The 23,805-nt window shown below is 46.4% G+C and overlaps 1 protein-coding gene across 1 annotated transcript in view; it reads left to right on the forward strand.

Moving 5' to 3' along the window:
• LOC145360068 (nuclear receptor-binding protein 2-like) overlaps positions 1 to 23,805 on the forward strand; it is a 104,245-nt gene that overhangs the window by 50,768 nt on the left and 29,672 nt on the right. The window contains exons 7-11 of the mRNA XM_080215003.1: positions 4,648 to 4,742; positions 5,905 to 5,928; positions 11,928 to 12,011; positions 15,146 to 15,204; positions 20,273 to 20,368. Coding sequence (XP_080071129.1) covers positions 4,648 to 4,742; positions 5,905 to 5,928; positions 11,928 to 12,011; positions 15,146 to 15,204; positions 20,273 to 20,368 — 358 coding nt within the window. The remainder of the gene's footprint in view (positions 1 to 4,647; positions 4,743 to 5,904; positions 5,929 to 11,927; positions 12,012 to 15,145; positions 15,205 to 20,272; positions 20,369 to 23,805) is intronic.

The following is a 23,805-nucleotide window of genomic DNA, read 5'->3' on the forward strand; positions in this document are numbered from 1 at the left end:
AAGCCAGTCTTTCATTAACATAGCATTCTTCACACAAACCAGCTCCCCTCTCCTCCTATCCACCTTGACCCAGGTGCAGACCTGTTCTTGTATTGATGAATAATAACCTTTCCTCAGTCAGTAACACCCTCCCTCACTCACAATTCCAGCATACACTTCATTATCAGTGGATTTATAAATCCCCAGCCTCACTGCTAGGGGAGCCCAGCACAGCAGTGCAAAAGCTTTAACATTGCATAGTGATCACAATTCTGTTAGATTTATTATTTCCATGGAAAAAGGCAGAGAGTAAAAGTTTTGAACTGGCAGAAGGAACATTTTGCAGGAATGAGAAGGGACTTGGCTGAGGTGGACTGGACAGCACTGATCGAGGATAAAAAGCAAGATGTTAATGGCACAAGGTAGCCATGTCCCCTCCAAAAATAAGAGCGGTGAAATTTAGACCAACCCCCCCCCCACCCCTCCCAGTTATCTAGAGGAAGCTCAAACAGAAGAAAGTATACGATAGGCACAAAGAACTGAGTGCTGCAGATCGACTAGAGAAATGTAGGAAGCACAGGGGGCAAAATAAACAAGAGAATGAGGAAATGGAGAAAGCGTGGAAAACAATTAGCAAGTAGAGTTAAAGAAAAGCCAAAGATACGTTAACTAATATATTAATAGTAAAAGGTTACTAAAGGAAAAGGTGGAACATATCAGAGATGAAGAAGGGAACTTGCGTGTCAACGCAGAGGCTGTGGGAAGGATTTTAAATAAAGATTTTGTCCTGATATCAGTTCAGGCTTTAGGTTCAGCTGAGATGATTGGCTGTTGTATTCCATCTATGATCTGGAAAGTCTTGGGCACTCAGACTAATTTGTTCTCTCAGTTTGAGTATTGTGTCATTCTGTAGCCTCAACCTTACTTTCAAAGGTTCCTTTTACAGATTACCACGTTGACTCACTTCTCACAGAACTGAAAAGATCATAAAGATACTTTTGTACCGGTGTTTATCCAACGCCCCTTCTGCACTTGATGTTCTTATACACTAAGCATTCTAGCAGTCACGACCTATTTATCATCTAGAAACATGATGGAACCTTCCTGTGGTATTGTGTGTGGTGATTCATCAGATTCTTCTGCTGATATCTTTTCCAGGGCCATCTGTACAGACCTGTTTTGCTATTTTCTAGCCAGTCTCTCCTGTGCAAAATTATTCAGCACCTTGCTGTTAAAACACTGTTTTCCCCGTGCCGGCCAGTCCTTACTTTCCTTTGTGTGATATCCTTTGCAGTATTTGAACACAAATAGAACCACAGAAAAGTTACAGCACAGAGGGAGGCCATTCAGTCCATCTCGTCCATGCCAGCCCAAGGTTAACAAAGTGCCTGTTCTAACCCCAGCTCCCTCCATCCAGTGCTTAGCTCCTTTTGATTGGATTTATTTATTATTGTCTCATGTATTGGGACACAGTGAAAAGTATTGTTTCTTGCGCGCTATACAAAGCATTCCGTTCATAGAGAAGGAAAGGTTCAATCAAATCAAATCAAATCCTCACAGAGGGTTCTTGTATCCCTCAGAATATTTGATCTGCTTTTATCTACCCAGATTCAGATGATTCTGTCAGCTGTATTACTGCAATCACACACTGACCGGAACATTCTGAAGGGAGAGGGTGAACATCCAGAGGTCGTGGTACATATTGGTATGAACGACATAGGCAGGAAGAGTGATGAGATCCTGCAGCAGCAGCTTAGGGAGTTAGGTAGAAAGTTAAAAAGCAGGATCTCTCGGGTTATAATCTCAGGATTACTCCCTGTGCCATGTGCCAGTGAGGCTAAGAATAGGAAGATGGTGCAGCTCAACATGTGGCTAAACAGCTGGTGTAGGAGGGAGGGTTTCAGATATCCGGACCATTGGGGTCTCTTCCGGGGCAGGTGGGACATGTACAAGAAGGACGGGTTGCATCTAAACTGGAAGGGTATAAATATTCTGGCCGGGAGGTTTGCTAGTGTCACACGGGGGGATTTAAACTAGTTTGACAGGAGTGTGGGAACCAGAGTAAAGATGAATTAGCTGAAGGGGAACCAGAGACAGAAGGGGAACCAGGCAGTAAGATTCAGAGAAACAACAGGCAGGGTGGGATTGCTAATCAGAGAGAGTCTGGTGGATTGAAGTGTATTTGTTTCAATGTGAGAAGTGTAACAGGTAAGGCAGATGAACTTAGAGCTTGGATTAGTACTAGGAGCTATGATGTATAAATGGCAGAACCCTTAAGAGTATTGATAGGCAGAGGGATCTGGATGTACAGGTACACAGATCACTGAAAGTGGCAATGCAGGTTGAGAAGGTAGTCAAGAAGGCATACGGCATGCTTGCCTTCATCGACTGGGGCACTGAGTTTAAAAATTGACAAGTCATGTTGCAGCTTTATAGAACCTTAGTGAGGCCGCACTTGGAATATAGTGTTCAATTCTGGTCGCCACACTACCAGAAGGATGTGGAGGGTTTTGGAGAGGCTAAAGAAAAGATTTACCAGGATGTTGCCTGGTATGGAGGGCATTAGCTATGAGGAGAGGTTGGAGAAATTAAGTTTGTTCTCACTGGAGCGATGGAGGGTGAGGGGAGACCTGATAGAAGCCTACAAGATTATGAGAGACATGGACAGAGTGGATAGTCAGAAGCTTTTTCCCAGGGTGGAAGGGTCAATTACTCGGGGGCACAGGTTTAAGGTGCGAGGGGGCAAGGTTTAAAGGAGATGTACGAGGCAGATTTTTTACACAGTGGGTGCTGGGTGCCTGGACCTCAATGTTGGGGGAGGGAGTGGAAGCGGATACGATAGTGAGTTTTAAGGGGCATCTTGACAACTACATGAATAAGATGGGAATAGAGGGATATGGTCCCCGGAAGGGTAGGGGGTTTTAGTTCAGTCGGGCAGCATGGTCAGTGCAGGCTTGGAGGGGCCGAAGGGTCTGTTCCTGTGCTGGAATTTTCTGTGTTTTTTATTCCCACTGGCGGGCTGTTCAGGTTCCTCCAATGGCAGCCCTGCCCTGGGTTTCACTGCGGTGAAGGATCCAATCAGTGGGAAAGCCAGTGGATCCAGAGGATTCCACTGCCAGCCAATGGTAGGCTGCACTGCTGTGAGACCTGCAGCAGGTCACGTGGAAGATCCCAGCCACTGCTTCCTGCTCCTTTCTGTGGTATTTAAGAGGTTTTAGTGCCTTTCTGTAGCAGCATCAGATTTTAAAATGTTATTGTGAATCCACGTCTGGGGTAGTACGGTAGCACAGTGATTAGCACTGCTGCTTCACAGCTCCAGGGACTTGGGTTCAATTCCTGGCTCAGGTCACTGTCTGTGTGGAGTTTGCACATTCTCCTCGTGTCTGTGTGGGTTTCCTCCCACAGTCCAAAGATGTGTGGGTTAGTTTGATTGGCCATGCTAAGAAATTGCCCCTTAGTGTCCAGGGATGTCTAGGTTAGAGGGATTAGTGGGTAAATGTGGAGGGATATTGGGGTAGGGCCTGTGTGGGATTGTGTTTGGTACAGACTCGATGGGCTGAAGGGCCTCTCTGCACTGTAGGGTTCTATGATAATGTTCTATGATACCAGCAGTGTTTCCTCACTCTGTCTTCATTGAACTGATTTTTCCTCGTGGCAGAGGTCACATGACCACCGCAAACCACACGGTAGCACAGTGGTTAGCACTGCTACCTCACAACTCCAGGGACCTGGGTTCGATTCCCAGCTCGAGTCACTGTCTGTGTGGAGTTTGCACATTCTCCCCATGTCTGCGTGGGTTTCCTCCGGGTACTCTGGTTTCCCCTCACACTCCAAAGATGTGCGGGTTAGGTGGTTTGGCCATGCTAAATTGCCTCTTGATGTCAGGGGGATTAGCTAGAGTTTTGGGGATAGGGTCCGGGTGGGATTGTGTTCGGTGCAGACTCAATGGACCGAATGATCTCTTTTTGCACTGTTGGGAGTCTGTGATTCTGTGAAAGGGAATCAGATATGTAATACGGCTTTCTTTCAAATTCCAAACAGCCAAGACCACAATCATCCCAGGAAGAAATGAAGGAAGTGGCCAGGTGGGATTTTATACTGTGTACAGAAGTTTAAGTTTTCAGTTTATTTATTCTTGTCACAAGTAAGGCTTACATTAACACTGCAATGAAGTTACTGTGAAAATCCCCTAGTTGCTCCACTCTGGCTTCTGTTCGGGTTACACTGAGGGAGAATTTAGCATGGCCAATGCACCCTAACCAGCACGTCTCTCGGACTGTGGGAGGAAACTGGAGCACCCGGAGGAAATCCATGCAGACACGGGGAGAATGTGCAGACTCTGCAGAGGCAGTGACCCGAGGCAGGTCCCTGACACTGTGAGGCAGCAGCACTAACCACTGTGCCACTCAGAAGGAATTGTGATCAAACTGGGAAGGATGTTGGAAGAGGGGGTTAAACATATTGGCTGGAATTTTGTGGCTGTTCACACCTCGCTGCCCCTGTAAGTGAGGGCAGAGAGTTTGGTGCTCGGTCAATTCTCCGTTCACTGCAGGGAGAGCGGAGAATCCCGTCGGCATGAAGGGCCCGTAAATTCTCGCCTTTTGTCTCATGAACAGAGCGAGGTGTATTGACGGAGAGTCACGTCTGATTACATTTTCAATCCCACAGTTACCTACATTCTTGGGAGCCTCCCCTTATCCATGGGACCCTGACTTGTGACACAATCTTCATTCAACACAATGGACTGATCAAGATCGGAGCAGGTAACAACTCTCTCCCTTAACCTGCTTTGTCCCAGGAAGGAGTGGGGCTTTGGCTCAGGGACAGAAGGCTCTGCTTGTTTGGGGTCAGGTTTTGTGGGGAAAGGGATGAGGGACGATAGCGACTGACAACAGTCCCCAGCTAGAAAGGTCAGAGTTCACACTGTCCATTCTCTCATTCACACTCAAACTGAGGGGAAAGGTTAGAGTTCATACTGCCCAATCATTCTAAAACCGAGTGGAGCCTTAGTTTGAGGATAAGGGGTAAAGCTTTGTGAACTGAGGTGAGGAGAAATTTCTTCACCCAGAGGGTGGTGAATGTGTGGAATTCACTCCCACAGAATGTAGTTGAGGTCAAAACATTGTGTGATTTCAAGAAGAGATTAGATTTCGCTCTTGAGGCTAAAGGGATAGGGGGGGAAAGGGGGCGATTAGAATATTAAATTTGATGAACAGCCATGATCAAAATTGCTCGAAGGGCCAAATGGTTTCCTCCTGCTTCTAGTTTCTATGAAAGGTCAGAGTTCATGCTGCCCAAACGCTTTTAAACCGAGTGGAAAGGTCAGAGTTCACACGACCCAATCGTTTTTGAGTTGAGCGCTTTTTATTGTATCTCAGCAATGTAGGAATCACAGTTAGGATTTGTAAATCTGCTTTATTTTCTGCAGTGTGTTGGTGAACTGTTGCTGGCAGCAGAGATACTGAGTCACTGATTCCCTTCACTCACAGGGCATCATTTACCACCACCACCAAACCCCACCACCACCACCACCACCACCACCACCACCCCCAGACCCAGCATGGTGTATTTCCAATGCTGGAGGCAGTCCATCATTGGCCAGCACTGGGGTGGGGAGCCGGGGGGGAGGTGTCTTCTATTGGTGAGACCAGTAGACCCTGCCAGCTGGAAGGGAGGAAAAGTTTGACGATGGAACTTGTTGGGTTTACACCGTTTGGGCCACTGTCCGACCCCTCAGTCTGCTAACCTGGAAAACCCATCCTATATCCCATCATCTAGCCGGGTCTTCACACGTCTCCTCAGTGGTTAAAGGGTTAAAGATGAAGAAAATCAGATGGAATCTGGGAATATGACAGAGTGAAATATTAGTACATTTACCCATTTCTCTCTCTCACTCTATACTGCGGGACTCACTGGTGGTGACAGTCTGGCACAGGATGTTTATGAATGGTGAGTAGCAGATATCATTATTCATTCAGATTTATTAGATTTATTGGGGTACGTGTTTTTATTTGTGATTCTCTTATTTCTCATTATTGATTGCTGAAGACAGTCTGTTTCATAGAATAGAAACCTTCCAGTACAGAAAGAGGCCATTCGGCCCATTGAGTCTGCACCAACCACAATCCCACCCAGGCCCTACCCCCACATTTACCCACTAATCCCTCTAACCTACACATCTCAGGACACTAAGGGGCAATTTTAACATCGCCAATCAACCTAACCTGCACATCTTTGGACTGCGGGAGGAAACTGGAGCACCTGGAGGAAAACCCATGCAGAGATGGGGAGAATGTGCAAACTCCACACAGACAGTGACCAGAGCCGAGAATCGAACCCAGGTCCCTGGAGCTGTGAAGCAGCAGTGCTAACCACTGTGCTACCGTGCCGGGTACCAGTCACCGTGCTAGTCACTCACTGATCCGCAGTCCTTCCGCATCCAGTCCTGAATGGTGGTGGATAATTAAACAACTCACTGGAGGAGGCTCCACAAATATCCCCACCCTCAATGATGGAGGAGCCCAGCATGTCAGTGTAAAAGATAAGGCTGAAGCATTCGCAGCAAGTACCGAGAGGATGACCCATCTCAGCCTCCTCCAGTGGTCCCAGCATCTCAGATGCCGGTCTCCAGCCAATTCAGTTCAGTCCACCTGATATTAGGAAGCGGCTGGAGGCACTGGATACTGCAGAGGCAACGGGCCCTGATAACATTCCGGCAATAGACACCTGCCAATCTCAACTCCATTTTTCTGTCCCATTCCCATAATCCTTGATCCCGAGAGTTCAAGAATCCATCATCCGCCATGAATATCTGTGCTAAGAACAAAGAAAACTCCAGCACAGGAACAGGCCCTTCAGCCCTCCAAGCCTGCACCGACCATGGAGTGCCCCAGGGGTCGGTGCTGGGGCCTCAGCTTTTTACCATTTATATAGATGATCTGGAGGAGGGAACCGAGTGTAGAGTGTCGAAATTTGCTGATGATTGGGGGAATGGCAAATTGTGCGGAGGGTGTGGAGAGTCTGCAGAAGGATCTAGATAGGCTGGGCGAATGGGCCAGGAAATGGCAAATGGAATTTAATGTTGGCAAGTGTGAGGTGGTCCACTTTGGTAGGAAGAATGGTAGGAAGGACTATTACTTACGGGGCGAAAAACTGCAGCAGGTGACGGTGCAGAGGGACCTCGGGGTCCTTGTGCATGAGTCGCAAAAACCCAGCTTGCAGGTGCAGCAGGTGGTCAGGAAGGCGAATGGGATGCTGGCCTTCATAGCGAGGGGGATTGAATATAAAAGTAGGGAGGTCTTGCTGCAGCTGTATAGGGCATTGGTGAGGCCGCAACTGGAGTACTGTGTGCATTTTTGGGCGCCGCACCTGCGCAAAGATATTTTGGCCTTGGAGGGAGTGCAGAGGAGGTTTACTAGGCTGATACCAGAGTTGAGGGGGTTGAGCTATGAGGAGAGGCTGAATAAACTGGGCTTGTACTCGTTAGAGTTTAGAAGAATGAGAGGAGATCTCATTGAGACGTATAAGATGATGAATGGGATGGATAGGATAGAGGTGGAAAGACTCTTCCCGCTCAAAAAAGACAGTAGGACTAGGGGGCACAGCCTCAAGATAAAAGGGGGGCGGTTTAGAACAGAGTTGAGGAGGAACTTCTTCACTCAAAGGGTGGTGAATCTCTGGAATTCTCTGCCCGTTGAAGTGGTGGAGGCTGCCTCGCTAAATATTTTTAAGACGCGGGTTGATGGGTTTTTGATAGGAGAGGGGATTAAGGGTTATGGGGAGAGGGCGGGAAAGTGGAACTGAGCAGCGACAGATCAGCCATGATCTTATTGAATGGCGGGGCAGGCTCGAAGGGCTAGATGGCCTACTCCTGCTCCTATTTCTTATGTTCTTATGTTGCCTGACCGAACTAAAATCCCCTACCCTTCCGGGGACCATATCCCTCTATTCCCATCCTATTCATGGATTTGTCAAGACACCGCTTAAAACTCAGGTATCCACTTCCACTACCTCCCCCGGCAACAAGTTCCAGGCACCCATTACTCTCTGTGTAAGAAATCTGCCTCGTACATCTCCTTTAAACCTTGCTCCTCGCACCTTAAACCTGTGCCCCCTTTGTAATTGTCTCTTCCACCCTGGGAAAAAGCTTCTGACTATCCACTCTGTCCATGCCTCTCATAATCTTGTAGACTTCTATCAGGTCTCCCTTCAACCTCCATCACTCCAGTGAGAACAAACCAAGTTTCTCCAACCTCTCCTCATAGCTAATGCCCTCCATACCAGGCAACATCCTGGTAAATCTTTTCTGTACCCTCTCCAAAACCTCCACATCCTTCTGGTAGTGTGGTGACCAGAATTGAACACTATATTCCAAGTGCAGCCTCACTAAGGTTCTATAAAGCTGCAACATGACTTGCCAATTTTTAAACTCAATGCCCCGGCTGATGAAGGCAAGTATGCCGTATGCCTTCTTGACTACCTTCTCCATCTGTGTTGCCACTTTCAGTGACCTGTGTAACTGTACACCCAGATCACTCTGCCTATCCACACTCTTAAGGGTTCTGCCATTTACTGTATATTTCTTATCTGTATTAGACCTTCCAAAATGCATTATCTCACATTTGTCCAGGTTAAACTCCACCTGCCATCTCTCTGCCCAAGACTTCAACTGATCTATATCCTGTTGTATCCTCTGATGGTTCTCATCGCTATCCGCAAATCCACCAACCTTTGTTCATCTGCACTTATTAATCAAAGCAGTTACATTTTCCTCCAAATCATTTATATATATTACAAACAGCAAAGGTCCCAGCACTGATCCCTGAGGAATGCCACTTGTCACAGCCCTCCATTCAGAAACACACCCTTCCACTGCTACCCTCTGTCTTCTTTGAGCCAGTTCTGTATCCACCTTGCTAGCTCACCTCTGATCCCGTGTGACTTCACCTTCTGTACCAGCCTGCCATGAGGGACCTTGTCAAAGGCCTTACTGAAGTCCATGTAGACAACATCCACTGCCCCACCCTCATCAATCATCTTTGTCACTTCCTCGAAAAACCTGACCAAGTTCGTGAGACACGACCTCCCCGTCACAAAACCATGTTGTCTCTCACTAATACGTCTACTTATTTCCAAGTGGGAATAAATCCTGTCTTGAAGAATCCTCTCCAATAATTTCCCTCCCACTAATGTAAGGCTCACCAGCCTGTAATTACCTGGATTATTCTTGCGACCCTTCTTAAACAAAGGAACAACATTGGCTATTCTCCAATCCTCTCGGAGATCCCCTATAAGAAGTCTCATAACACCAGGTTAAAGTCCAACAGGTTATTTGATAGCAAAAGCCATGAGCTTTTGGAGTGCTGCCCCTTTGTCAGGTGAGTGGGAGTTGTGTTCACAAACAGGGCATATAAAGACACAAACTCAATTTACAGAATGGTGATTGGAGTGTGAGTCTTTACAGGTAATCAAGTCTTAAAGGTACAGACAATGTGAGTGAAGAGAGGGTTAAGCACAGGTTAAAGAGATGTGTCCTGGGAATAGTCTCAGGGAGTGTGTCGAGTATCACAGGGAGTGTCTTGGGGAGTATTCACAACAGCTACATCCTTGGCTGTGCTCAGATACCAGAGGGAGCACTGTGCCTCCAGGGTTGGCTCCTCTGGGACAGGGGGTGCCCCCTCTGGATGTGCTGCTGATGTTTGTGTAGCAGTTACAGAGTGCAGCAGGGAGTGGGTGAAGATTGTGCTGAAATTCAGGCTGGTGCAATGGGTAACTGACATTCTGAAGATACAGTTGTGATGGTGCAACCAACTGGAGCCCCCAGTATCACGGGTCATTGTGGTGTGCTGCTGCAGGGGTGTGGGGAGGGCTGGCAGGGGATTGGGGGAGACGGGGAGGGTAGGGAAGGAGGCAGGGGAAGCTGGCAGGGAGGAAATAGGGGTGGCGGCGGAGGAGGTAAGGGGGAAGAGGGGGGGAAGCATGAGAGGCTGGTGGGGGAAGGCAGTATAGGAGGCGGGGAAAACATAGCATAAGAAATAGGAGCAGGAGTCGGCCATCTAGCCCTTCGAGCCTGCCCCGCCACTCAATAAGATCATGGCTGATCTGTCGTGTCTCAGTTCCACTTTCCCGCTTTTTCCCCATAACCCTTAATTCTCTTGTCTATCAAAAACCTATCTACCCGTGACTTAAATATATTTAGCAAGATAGCATCCACCACTTCAACGGGCAGAGAATTCCAGAGATTCACCACCCTTTGAGTGAAGAAGTTCCTCCTTATTTCGAGGCTGTGCCCTCTAGTTCTTGTTTCCTTTCTACGTGGAAAGAATCTCTCTACCTCTACCCTATCTAGCCCCTTCATTATCTTGTAAGTGTCTATAAGATCCCCCCTCAGCCTTCTAAACTCCAGTGAATACAGGCCCAACCTATTCAATCTCTCTTCATAGGCCCACCCCCTCATCTCCGGTATCAGCCTGGTGAACCTTCTCTGCACTCCCTCCAAGGCAAATATATCCTTTCGCAAATAAGGGGACCAAAACTGCACACAGCACTCCAGCTGCGGCCTCACCAGTGCCCTGTACAATTGCAGCAAGACCTCCCTGCTTTTATATTCTATCCCCCTCGCTATAAAGGCCAGCATCCCATTCGCCTTCTTGATCACCTGCTGCACCTGCAGACTGGGTTTTTGTGATTTGTGCGCAAGGACCCCCAGGTCCCTCTGCACCGTAGCATGCTGCAGCTTTTCACCTTTTTAAATAATAATCCTTCCTACTATTATTTCTGCCAAAGTGGATAACCTCACACTTGCTAACATTCTCCTCCATCTGCCAGGTCCTCACCCACTCGCTCAGCCTATCCAGATCCCTCTGCAGACTTTCCACACCCTCCACGCAATTTGCTTTCCTGCTCACCTTTGTGTCAAGAGGAGGCGGGGGGAGGCAGGGTAGAGGTGGGGGGGTAGAGGCAGGAGGGGAGAGGTGGAGAGGAGGCAGGAGAGAGGCAGGGGGAGTGGTAGAGAGAGGTGGATGGGAGGCGGGGGGGTGGTAGACCAGAAGCACATCTCCTGTGATGAGGATGTCGTGAAGGGTGTTGAGGGGTTCCCTTGGAGGAAGCAGAGGAAGGCCTCTGGATGACGGTAGGTTCTGAATGGGGTGGAGAGTTGGGCTGTAATAGCTTCTGGCTATCAACACCAGGACCTGGGTGGGCTCTGAGATCCCATCATAAGGAATAGCCTTTCCTCAGTGTGTGCTGCCACTGTGCCCACAGCTTTGGTGTTGTTCCTGCCATGGGGACAGGACAGTCCCAGGGCTCAACCTGGACTTTGGGTTCATGTCACACTATCTGTAAACCCCCATGACTTGCCTGGGTTTGTAAAATCTCACTAACTGTCCTGTCTGGAGACAATACACATCTCTTTAACCTGTGCTTAACCCTCTCTCCACTCACATTGTCTGTACCTTTAAGACTTGATTACCTGTAAAGACTCACATTCCAATCATTATTTTATAAATTGAGTTTGTGTCTTTATTTGCCCTGTTTCTGAACACAAGTCCTCACTCACCTGACGAAGGGGCAGTGCTCCGAAGGCTAGTGGCTTTTAGTACCAAATAAACCTGTTGGACTTTAACCTGGTGTTGTGAGATTTCTTACTGTGTTTACCCTAGTCCAACACCAGCATCTCCACATCAGAACAGTGCAGTTACCCAGAGTCCACATCTTGATGGTAACTTGCAGAGTGGACAGAGCATTGCCCTCAAAGATGTACTCAATGTCTGACCTCAGTCTGGCTGTAGGCAGCTTGTAAACTCACAGTGACCAGGGGACTGTTAGGGAGGCAGCATCTCCCCTGTGACAGTCTCCTCTTTGTTTAGGAAATATGAAGCTTGTTGTTTTGATGCTGTCTGGGTGATTTTCTGGCGAGTGGATGGTTACTGTTCTGCTTCTCCTCCCAGTTATTGCTGAATCTCCGGAGAACTCACTCAGGAGCCCCAGAGTGGAGCAGAAGATTCGACATTTCTTTGCACCAGAATATGGAGGTAAACACACTGTGTGTGTGTGTGTGTGTGTGTGTGTGTGTGTGTGTGTGTGTGTGTGTGTGTGTGTGTGTGTGTGTGTGTGTACGCGCGTGTGTGTGACTGTGTGCACACGTGTGCGTATGAGGCACGACCTACCCTTCATAAAACCATGTTGATTAGCCCTAATCAAATTATTCCTTTCTAGATGATTATAAATCCTATCCTTTATAATTCTTTCCAAAACTTTGCCCACAACAGAAGTAAGGCTCACTGGTCTATAATTACAGGGTTGTCTCTATTCCCCTTCTTGAACAAGGGGACAACATTTGCTATCCTCCAGTCTTCCAGCACTATACCTGAAGCCAATGATGACATGAAGATCAAAGCCAAAGGCTCTGCAATCTCCTCCCTAGCCTCCCAGAGAATCCTAGGGTAAATCCCATCAGGCCCAGGGAACTTATCTATTTTCACACTTTCCAGAATTGCTGACACCTCCTCCTTATGAACCTCAATCCCGTCTAGTCTAGTAGTATCTCAGTATTCTCCTCGACAACATTGTCTTTTTCCTGTGTGAATACTTTTAGCCTCAGCTACATTCTGTGGGAGTGAATTCCACCCATTCACCACCTTCTGGGTGAAGAAATTTCTCCCCACCTCAGTTCTAAAAGGTTTATCCCTTATCCTCAAACTATGACCCCTAGTTCTAGACTCCCCCACCATTGGGAACATTCTTTCTGAATCTACCCAGTCTAACCCTGTTAGAATTTTACACGTTTCTATGAGATCCCCTCTCACTCTGAACTCCAGTGAATATAATCCTAACCCACTCAGTCTCTCCTCATATGACAGACCTGCCATCCCAGGAATCAGCCTGGTAAACCTTCACTGTACTCCCTCTATAGCAAGGACATCCTTCCTCAGATAAGGAGACCAAAACTGTACACAATACTCCAGGTGTGGCGTCACCAACACCCTATACAATTGCAGCAAAACACCCCAATCCCTATACTCAAATCTTCTCGCTATGAAGATCAACATACCATTTGCCTTCTTTACTGTCTGCTGTACCTGCATACTTACCTTCAGTGACTGATGCACGAGGATACCAAGGTCTCACTGAATGCCCACCTCTCTCAATTTACATGCATTCAAATAATAATCTGCCTTCCTATTATTGCTCCCAAAGTGGATAACCTCACATTTATTCCATTATACTGCATCTGCCATGCAGATACCCACACACTCAGCCTATCCAAATCACACTGAAGCATCTCTGTATCCTCCTCACAGCTCACCCTCCCACCCAACTTTGTATCAAATTTGGAGATAATACATTCAATTCCCTCTTCCAAATCATTAATATATAATGTGAACAGTTGGGGTCTGAGCACAGATCCCTGTGGAACCCCACTAGTCACTGCCTGCCAATCAGAAAAAGACCCATTTATGCCAACTCTTTGCTTCCTATCTGCTAACCAGCTTTCTATCCATCTCATGGCATTAAAAATCAGGGATCATTGTTTGGGATGAAAATGTGGCTGCAAAGATGGAATGGGATGGAGTGCTTCAGATTTCTGATGTTGTGTTAGAGACAGTCTTGGGGGTGATGTGCTCTGTACAAGCCAGGCAGTATACACCTGCACAGAGCCCAGGCTGAGATCCTTGCTGGGCTTTTGTTCCTGCTGTTGGGGAAAGTTTAAACTTGTCAAGGGTGTGGGAACCAAGAGATAGTATTGGAGAGGAATGTCAAGATGTGCAGACATAGTGGGAGAGGTGGATACACTGGTGTAGGGAGTAGTCAGTTATTGTCTGGAATCCAAATAGGAGTGAAACATAGAACATTACAGCGCAGTACAGGCCCTTCGGCCCTCGATGTTGCGCTGACCAGTGGAACCAATCTGATGACCCTCTAACCTAAACTATTCCAATGTTATCCATATGCCTATCCACTGACCATTTGAACACCCTTAATGTTGGCGAGTCCACAACTGCTGCAGGCAGGGCATTCCACGCCCTTACTACCCTCTGAGTAAAGAACCTACCTCTGACATCCGTCCTATAATTACCACCCCTTAATTTAAAGCTATGTCCCCTCGTGTTAGCCATCACCATCCGAGGTAAAAGGCTCTCACTGTCCACCCTATCCAATCCTTTGATCATCTTGTATGCCTCAATCAGGTCACCTCATAACCTTCTTCTCTCTAATGAAAATAACCTCAAGTCCCTCAGCCTTTCCTCATAAGACCTTCCCACCATACCAGGCAACATCCTGGTAAACCTCCTCTGCACCCTTTCCAATGCCTCCACATCTTTCTTATAATGCGGCGACCAGAACTGTACGCAATACTCCAAGTGCGGCCACACCAGAGTTTTGTACAGTTGTAATATAACCTCACGGCTCCGAAATTCAATCCCTCTACCAATAAAAGCTAACACACCGTACGCCTTCTTAACAACCTTATCAACCTGGGTGCCAACTTTCAGGGATAAAAAGGAGTAAAATCTACCTTTGGTTTACTCTGCATGTGAATGTACAGAGTAAGTTTATTGGAAATATGATATTGTTACGATAACAAAGACCTGGCTGAAAGAAGAGCAGAACTGGGTGTTAAATATTCCTGGAAATAAGGTGCTCCCGAAAGATTGGATTGGGAGAAATGGTGATCCTGATAATGGGGAAAATCCCATGTCCTGGACAGGATACCCTGGAATAGCTGAGAATACATTCTGTTTACAAACATTGGAAATAGGAGCAGGAGTAGGCTGCTAGGCTCTACCATTCAGTATGATGGTGGCTGTGGACACTTGGATGTGAATGTAGAAGGTGTAATTATGAAGTTAGCAGCCGCCACGATAATTGGTAGTGTTGTTGATAGTGAGGAGTTTAGTCTGATGGTGATCAGCTGGTACAGAAAACACTGGAAAACCTTCCCCCGTCTCCCCTTTCTCCCCTCCCCTTTCTCTCTCTCTGCCCCCCCCAAACCCCCCCTCCCGGTAGTATTCCAGTGGCAGTCGGGAGAGTTTACTCCTATTCCTATCCCCAGGGAATATTCTGCCAGATTTGCTTCTGTTTAAATCTTGTCCTCTGGCCACCAGTTTATATCTTGAGTTGTTTCAATTCCTTGTCTCTACTCATTGTTCATTTATGTTTCCAGTTCAGGATAAGGACACAACAGCACTGGATATTTTTGCATTTGGAATCTGTGCCTTGGAGGTAAGAATCTGGGAGAAATGCTAAATCAAAGCCCTGTCACAAACTTCTCCACCTCCATCCAATCTCCCCTCACACTCCTTCACTCCAAATAGAACAACCTCAGCTTCTGACGGGGCTCCCCATGGCAGACTGGTACAAAAACTAAAATCACATGGGATTTGGGGTGGGCTGGCCAGATGGATAGAGAACAGGCTTGGTTATAGAAGACAGACAGTAGCAGTGGAAGGGTGTTTTTCAGAATAGAGACCAGTAGAGTACTGTGTGCAGTTTTGGGCGCCGTACTTATGCAAAGATATTTTGGCCTTGGAGGGAGTGCAGAGGTTTTTGATAAGAGAGGGGATTAAGGGTTATGGGGAGAGGGCGGGAATGTGGAACTGAGCCACGACAGATCAGCCATGATCTTACTGAATGGCGGGGCAGGCTCGAAGGGCCAGATGGCCTACTCCTGCTCCTATTTCTTATGTTCTTAAATCCCATGTACTCATCCAGAAGTCTCTTAAAAGACCCTATCGAATTTGCCTCCACCACTGACAGCAGCCAATTCCACTCACCCACCACCCTCTGAGTGAAAAACTTACCCCTGACAACTCCTCTGTACTTGCTTCCCAGCACCTTAAACCTGTGTCCTCTCGTAGCGACCATTTCAGCCCTGGGAAATAGCCTCCGAGAATCCACCCTATCTATTCCTCTCAACATCTTATAAACCTCTATCTGGTCGCCTCTCAACCTTCGTCTCTCCGGGGAGAAAAGACTGAGCTCCCTCAACCAGTCTTCATAAGGCATGCCTCCCAATCCAGACAACATCCTTGTAAATCTCCTCTGCACCCTCTCAATAGCTTCCACATCCTTCCTGTAGTGAGGCGACCAGAACTGAGCACAGTACTCCAAGTGGGGTCTGACAAGGGTCTTATAAAGTTGCAGCATTATAAAATCTCTCATCACTGGAGCCAATGTCTCTCACATCCTTCCTAAAGTGTGGTGATCAGAACTGGAGACTGTTCTCTAGTTGGGGCCTAACCAGAGCTTTAGAAAGATTCAGCATAAACTTCCTTACTTCTGTACTCATCAACTCCATTTACGTGGATCTGCACATCAGTCATCAACAAGGTCATCTATGTGCGGATCCACAAGAGATGGGTGAGATCCGAAATGAATATTTCTCATCAGTTTTTACTGTTGAGAAAAGCATGGATGTTCGGGAACTTGCGGAAATAAATACTGATGTCTTGAGGAGTGTACATATTACAGAGAAGGAGGTGCTGGAAGTCTTAAAGTGCATCAAGGTAGATAAATCCCCGGGACCTGATGAAGTGTATCCCAGGACATTGTGGGAGGCTAGGGAGGAAATTGCGGGTCCCCTAGCCGAGATACTTGAATCATCGATAGTCACGGGTGAGGTGCCTGAAGATTGGAGAGTGGCAAATGCTGTGCCTTTGTTTAAAAAGGGCTGCAGGGAAAAGCCTGGGAACTACAGGCCAGTGAGGCTCACATCTGTGGTGGGGAAATTGTTGGAAGATATTTTGAACATAGAACAGTATAGCACAGTATATGCCCTTCGGCCCTCAATGTTGTGCCGAGCTATGTCCAATCCCAAGATCAAGCTATCCCACTCCCTATCATTCTGGTGTGCTCCATGTGCCTATCCAATAACCACTTGAAAGATCCTAAAGTGTCTGACTCCACTATCACAGCAGGCAGTGTATTCCACACCCCAACCACTCTCTGAGTAAAGAATCTACCTCGGACATCCCTCCTGTATCTCCCACCATGAACCTTATAGTTATGCCCCCTAGTAACAGCTACATCCACCTGAGGAAATAGTCTCTGCACGTCCACTCTATCTATCCCTCTCATCATCTTATAAACCTCTATTAAGTCACCTCTCATCCTCCTCTGCTCTAAAGAGAAAAGCCCCAGCTCCCTCAACCCTTCCCCATAAGACCTACCCTCCAAACCAGGCAGCATCCTGGTAAATCTCCTCTGCACTCTCTCCAATGCTTCCACATCCTCCTTATATTTAGCATTTAGAGACGCAAGGACTGATTAGGGACAGTCAGCATGGCTTTGTGAGTGGAAAATCATGTCTCACAAATTTGATTGAGTTTTTTGAAGGGGTAACCAAGAAGGTAGATGAGGGCAGTGCAGTTGATGTTGTCTACATGGACTTTAGCAAGGCCTTTGACAAGGTCCCGCATGGTAGGTTGTTGCATAAAGTTAAATCTCACGGGATCCAGGGGGAGGTACCTAAATGGATACAGAATTGGCTTCTTGACAGAAGCCAGAGAGTGGTTGTAGAGAGTTGTTTTTCAAACTGGAGGCCTGTGACCAGAGGTGTGCCTCGGGGATCAGTGCTGGGCCCACTGTTATTTGTCATTTATATTAATGATTTGGATGAGAATATAGGAGGCATGGTTAGTAAGTTTACTGATCACACTAAGATTGGTGGCATAGTGGACAGTGAAGAAGGTTATCTCCAATTGCAATGGGATCTTGATCAATTGGGCCAGTGGGCTGACGAAAGGCAGATGGAGTTTAATTTAGATAAATGTGAGGTGATGCATTTTGGTAGATTGAACCAGGGCAGGACTTACTCAGTTAATGGTAGGGCGTTAGGGAGAGTTACAGAACAAAGAGATCTAGGGGTAGATGTTCATAGCTCCTTGAAAGTGGAGTCACAGGTGGACAGAGTGGTGAAGAAGGTATTCAGCATGCTTGGTTTCATCGGTCAGAACATTGAATACAGGAGTTGGGACGTCTTGTTGAAGTTGTACAAGACATTGGTAAGGCCACACTTGGAATACTGTGTGCAATTCTGGTCACCCTATTATAGAAAGGATATTATTAAACTAGAAAGAGTGCAGAAAAGATTTACTAGGATGCTACCGGGACTTGATGGATTGAGTTATAAGGAGAGGCTGGATAGACTGGGACTCTTTTCTCTGGAGCGTAGGAGGCTGAGGGATGACCTTATAAAGGTCTATAAAATAGAGGGGCACAGATCAGCTAGATAGTCGATATCTTTTCCCAAACGTTGGGGAGTCTAAAATTAGAGGGCATAAGTTTAAGGTGAGAGGGGAGAAGTAGAAAAGGGTCCAGAGGGGCAATTGTTTCATCCAGCTGGTATTGCACTTTGGAAGGACAAACCAAGTTGGAATATACAAGGTAAATGGTAGGACTCTGAAGAGTGCAGATGAACAGAGGAATCTGGGAATACAGATACATAATTCCCGAAAAGTGGTGTCACAGGTAGATAGGGTCGTAAAGAGTGCTTTTGGTACATTGGCGTTTATAAATCGGAGAATCGAATATAAGAGTTGGAATGTTATGGTGAGGTTGTATAAGATGTTGGTGAGGCCGAATTTAGAGTATTGTGTACAGTTTTGGTCACCTAGTTACAAGAAGGATGTAAATAAGGTTGAAAGAGTGCCGAGAAGGTTCACAAGGACGTTACTGGGACTTGAGAAGCTGAGTTACAGAGACAGATTGAATAGGTTAGGACTTTATTCCCTGGGGCGTAGAAGAATGAGGGGAGAATTGATAGAGGTGTGTAAGATTTTGTTGGGTATGGATAGAGTGAATGCAAGCAGGCTTTTCCCACTGAGGCTAGAGGAGGAAAAAACCAGAGAGCGTGGGTTAAGGGTGAAGGGGGAAAAGTTTAAAGGGAATATTAGGGGAGGGTCTTCACACAGAGAGTGGTGGGAGTGTGGAATGTGCTGCCGGATAAAGTGATAAATGCGGGGTCACTTTTAACATTTAAGAAAAACTTGGACAAGTTCATGGATGAGAGGAGTGTGGAGGGATATGGTCCAGGTGCAGGTCAGTGGGTCCAGGCAGAAAAATGGTTCGGCACAGACAAGAAGGGCCAAAAGGCCTGTTTCTGTGCTGTAATTTTTCTATGGTTCTATGAGTGTCTGGAACTAGCTGCCAGAGGTAGTAGTAGAGGTGGGTACAATTTTGTCTTTTAAAAAGTGTTTAGCCGGTTACATGGGTACGATGGGTATAGAGGGATATGGGCCAAATGTGGGCAATTGGAACTAGCTTTGGGGTTTAAAAAAAAGGGCAGCATGGACAAGTTGGGCTAAAGGGCCTGTTTCCATGCTGTAAATCTCTCTGACTCTATGACTCTTATGAAACCCAGGATCCCAAAAGCTTTGCCAACCACTCCCACAATATGTCCTGACACCTTTAATGATCTGGGTACACAAACCCCCAGCTCCCTCTCTTCCTGCACTCTTTAGAACTGTCTAACTCTATATTTGCCTCTCTAGATCCTTCCTGCCAAAATGCATCACCTCACACGTCTCTGTATTCAATCCCTCTGTGAGTCTCTCTAAGCTGTTACAGCTAATCTGTATCATCCTCACTGTTGGCCACTCCTCCAAGTTTGGTATCATCAGAAAATTGAAATTTGATTCCATGTTCCAAGATCCAAGTCATTTATTATAAATTGAACCAATCCAGAGTCCCAGCACTGACCCGCGGAGAACATCAATATCTATTGATCGATCACCCTCCAGTCTGCATAATAACCATCTCCCATCACTAACTGTTTCTTGTCCTTAAACCAAATCTTTTATCCAATTGGACATTGATTCCCTTATTCCAGAAACCTGAATTTTGTTAACCAGCCTTTCCTGTGGCACTTTGTGAAACACTTTCTTAAAATCCATTTGGACAAAATCTACCACATTCCCTTCATCCACGTTCTGTTATTTCATCAGAAAATTTAATTTGATCAATCAACCATGACCTGCCTTTCAAACTCCTGCAGACTCTCCTGAATTAACTCCAGCCTCTCCCACAGCCTCCCCTTTCTGGCTGGCATTTTCTATAGGGGATGTGGCAAGGCATTCAGATCTCTGCTCAGCCTGGCAGGACTGGAAAATCGCTCTGGCAGGAGGGGATGGAATATTCCAGCTTCTGTGTCAGTCTCTGTGTCTCTCTGTGCCAGTCAGTGTATGACTGTGTGTCACACTCTGTGCACACTTGCTGTGATGTTAATGTCTTTGAGATAACCAGAGAGCAGTGCATTTGATGGTTGCCAATCTGTTTGCTGTTATTCCATTAGATGGCTGTGTTAGAGGTACAGAGGAATACGGACAACAGTGTGCCTCCCAATTCTATCACGAATGCCAGCCGATCTCTGGAGAATCCTCTGATGAAGGTGAGAACTGGTGCTGGTATGGAGGGCCATTGGCAGTATAGATTCTATAGTGTGAGAGGAAAGGCAATTAACCTGAGAGAGGAAGGTATATACTCGTGTTCTGAGAGAGCAAAGGGTTTCTATCGTGCATTGTGAAATGGGAAGGATATATTTCTATCTTAGGTGAAACAACTTGAACATATTGAGAACATAAGAAATAGGAGCATGAGGAGGCCATTCAGCCCTTCAAGTTAATTCTGCCATTCAGTGAAATCGTGGCTGATATATTTCAGAACTATTTTCCTGCACTATCCCCATATTTCTTGGTATTTTTAATATTTAGAAAGCTTTGAACATGCTCAATGTTTGAGATTCCACAGCCCTCTCTGGCAGCAAATTCCAAACATTCACCACCATCTGAATGAAGAAATTCCTCCTCATCGCAATTCTAAATAACCTGCACCTTATTCTGAGACCGTGTCCCCTTGTTCTAGACTCACCAGCCGGGGAAAGATCCTTTCTGCATCTAAGAACATAAGAACATAAGAAATAGGATCAGGAGTAGGCCATCTAGCCCTTCGAGCCTGCCCCGCCATTCAATAAGATCATGGCTGATCTGTCGTGGCTCAGTTCCACATTCCCACCCTCTCCCCATTACCCTTAATCCCCTCGCTTATCAAAAACCCATCAACCCGCGTCTTAAAAATATTTAGCGAGGCAGCCTCCACCACTTCAACGGGCAGAGAATTCCAGAGATTCGCCACCCTTTGAGTGAAGAAGTTCCTCCTCAACTCCATTCTAAACCGCCCCCCCTTTATCTTGAGGCTGTGCCCTCTAGTCTACCCTGCTGAGCTCTGGAAGAATTTTAGATGGCTGAATGAGATCACCTCTCACTCTTCCAAACTCCAGAGAGTAAAGGCCCCGCCTATTTGCTCCTTCATCCCAGGAATTAGATTGGAGAATCCTCACTGCACTCCCTATACAGCGAGTATACCTCTCCTTTAATAAGGAGACTAAAAGTGCACACATTACTCCAAGTGTAGTATCACCAAGGCTTTCTTTAATTGTAGTGAAACATCTTTATTCCTATACTCCAATCCTCTTGTGAGAGGGATGGACAGAGTGGATAGTCAGAAGCTTTTTCCCAGGGTGGAAGAGTCAATTACTAGGGGGCACAGGTTTAAGGTGCGAGGAGCAAGGTTTAAAGGAGATGTACGAGGCAGATTTTTTATACAGAGGGTGGTGGGTGCCTGGAACTCGTTGCTGGGGGAGGGAGTGGAAGTGGATACGATAGTGAGTTTTAAGGGGCGTTTTGACAAATACATGAATAGGATGGGAATAGAGGGATATGGTCCCCGGAAGGGTAGGGGGTTTTAGTTCAGTCGGGCAGCATGGTCGGTGCAGGCCTGGAGGGGCCGAAGGGCCTGTTCCTGTGCTGGAATTTTCTGTGTTCTTTAAAGGCCAGCATACCATTTGCCTCGTGTTGCCTCTCAAATCCATGTCCCTCCTTCCTGGAAATCCATGTTTAAATCCCTCCTATTTGTCCCCTACATGTTATCTGACAGTAATGTTAGAAATCAGAGTTAGTTTACACATTTGTGTTTATTCATTCATGGGATGTGGGCTTTGCTAGCTAGGACATCATTTATTGCCCTTGAGAAGATGAACCATTTCAGTGCTGTTTGGGAGGGTGCCCAGGATTTGGCAAGGGATATCGATAATCTATATCTATATCCCTTGAGTGAGTAGATGAGGGTCGGGCAGATGGAGTACAACGTTGGTAAATGTGAGGTCATCCATTTTGTTCGAAATAACAGCAAAATGGACGATTATTTAAATGGTAAAAAATTGCAGCATGCTGCTGTGCAGAGGGACCTGGGTGTCCTTGAGCAGGAATCACAAGGAATTGGTTTGCAGATGCAGCAGGTAATTAAGAAGGCAAATGGAATTTTGTCCTTCATTGCGAGAGGGATGGAGTTTAAAAACAGCGAGATTATGTTGCAGCTGTATAAGGTGCTGGTGAGGCCACACCTGGAGTACTGTGTACAGTTTTGATCTCCTTGCTTGAGAAAGGATATACTGGCACTGGAGGGGGTGCAGAGGAGATTCACTAGGTTGATTCCGGAGTTGAGAGAGTTGGCTTATGAGGAGAGACTGAGTAGACTGGGGCTATACTCACTGGAATTCAGAAGAATGAGGGGAGATCTTATAGAAACATATAAGATAATGAAGGGAATAGATAAGATAGAAGCAGGGAAGTTGTTTCCACTGGCAGGTGAAACTAGAGCTAGGGGGCATAGTCTCAAAATAAGGGGGAGCAGATTTAGGACTGAGTTGAGGAGGAACTTCTTCACACAAAGGGTTGTGAATCTGTGGAATTCCCTGCTCAGTGAAGCAGTTGAGGCTACCTCATTGAATGTTTTTAAGGCAAGGATAGATCAATTTTTGAACAGTAAAGGAATTAAGGATTATGGTGAGCGGGCAGGTAAGTGGAGCTGAGTCCACAAAAAGATCGGCCATGGGATCTTATTGAATGGCTGAGCTTGAGGGGCCAGATGGCCCACTCCTGCTCCTAGATCTTATGTTCTTATCTGCTGCCTTGTCCTTCTAGATGTGTGGAGGTTGCAGGTTCAGAAGGTGCTGCCTGAGGAGTGCTGGTCAGGAATGAATTCAGCCATTCCCGAGCCAAGTCTGGCATTTCTGATTTTCACTAAAACCTTTGAACATTGTGAGCTGCTCTGTGCCTGAGCTCAGCACTCCCTCCCTGGCTGGTTCCATTACAGAGACGGGCATGACATAGCGTTATGAAGCGGAGGTTGATGTTCTCCCTGAGAACTAACACGTAACTACTCAAAGAGAAGTAACTCGCTTCCTAATCTGTTAATGTGTGTGATTAATACCTGCACTTCAGCAAGTTTCAGTAGTTAAAATAACTCCCTGTGACTCTGTTACACTTCATTTAGCTAACTCACAGTGAACAGGTTAATTAATCTATTAACAAGCTGATACAACACGATTCGAATGGAATGCTCACTCATTATTCTCACTCATTAACAATTCTCACTCATTAACAAAGAAAATAGAATTTTTAGTCACTCTCAAAATACAGTCAGGTTTGTCGACTTCCAGAACGTTCTGTCCTCTTTGTTGACTTCTCCTGTGTTCCCTTGGTTTGTTCTTCTGAGATGAAATGAGACTTTCTGTTAAGACATAGAATGTGGCTGTTAGACTGGCAGGAGGTTGCTGTCTGCCTGTCTCTGTCTGAGAGAGCTATGAACTGTGACAGCTTCCCTGACACAGGCAGTTTGGAGCTGGAAACTGGTTTTCTACCCCCAGTGACACACCAAAATTTGACACAATAGGATTGGTTCATGGGTTCTCAAAACATCAAAATTCAAATCTGATAGGCTACTGCTTTTCAAATGCCTATTTCATTTTGATTGGCTAAAATTCAAAAC

The sequence above is a fragment of the Carcharhinus amblyrhynchos genome, chromosome 2, assembly GCF_965287045.1.
Source record: "Carcharhinus amblyrhynchos chromosome 2, sCarAmb.v2.hapA, whole genome shotgun sequence".
Classification (NCBI taxonomy): Eukaryota; Metazoa; Chordata; class Chondrichthyes; order Carcharhiniformes; family Carcharhinidae; genus Carcharhinus; species Carcharhinus amblyrhynchos.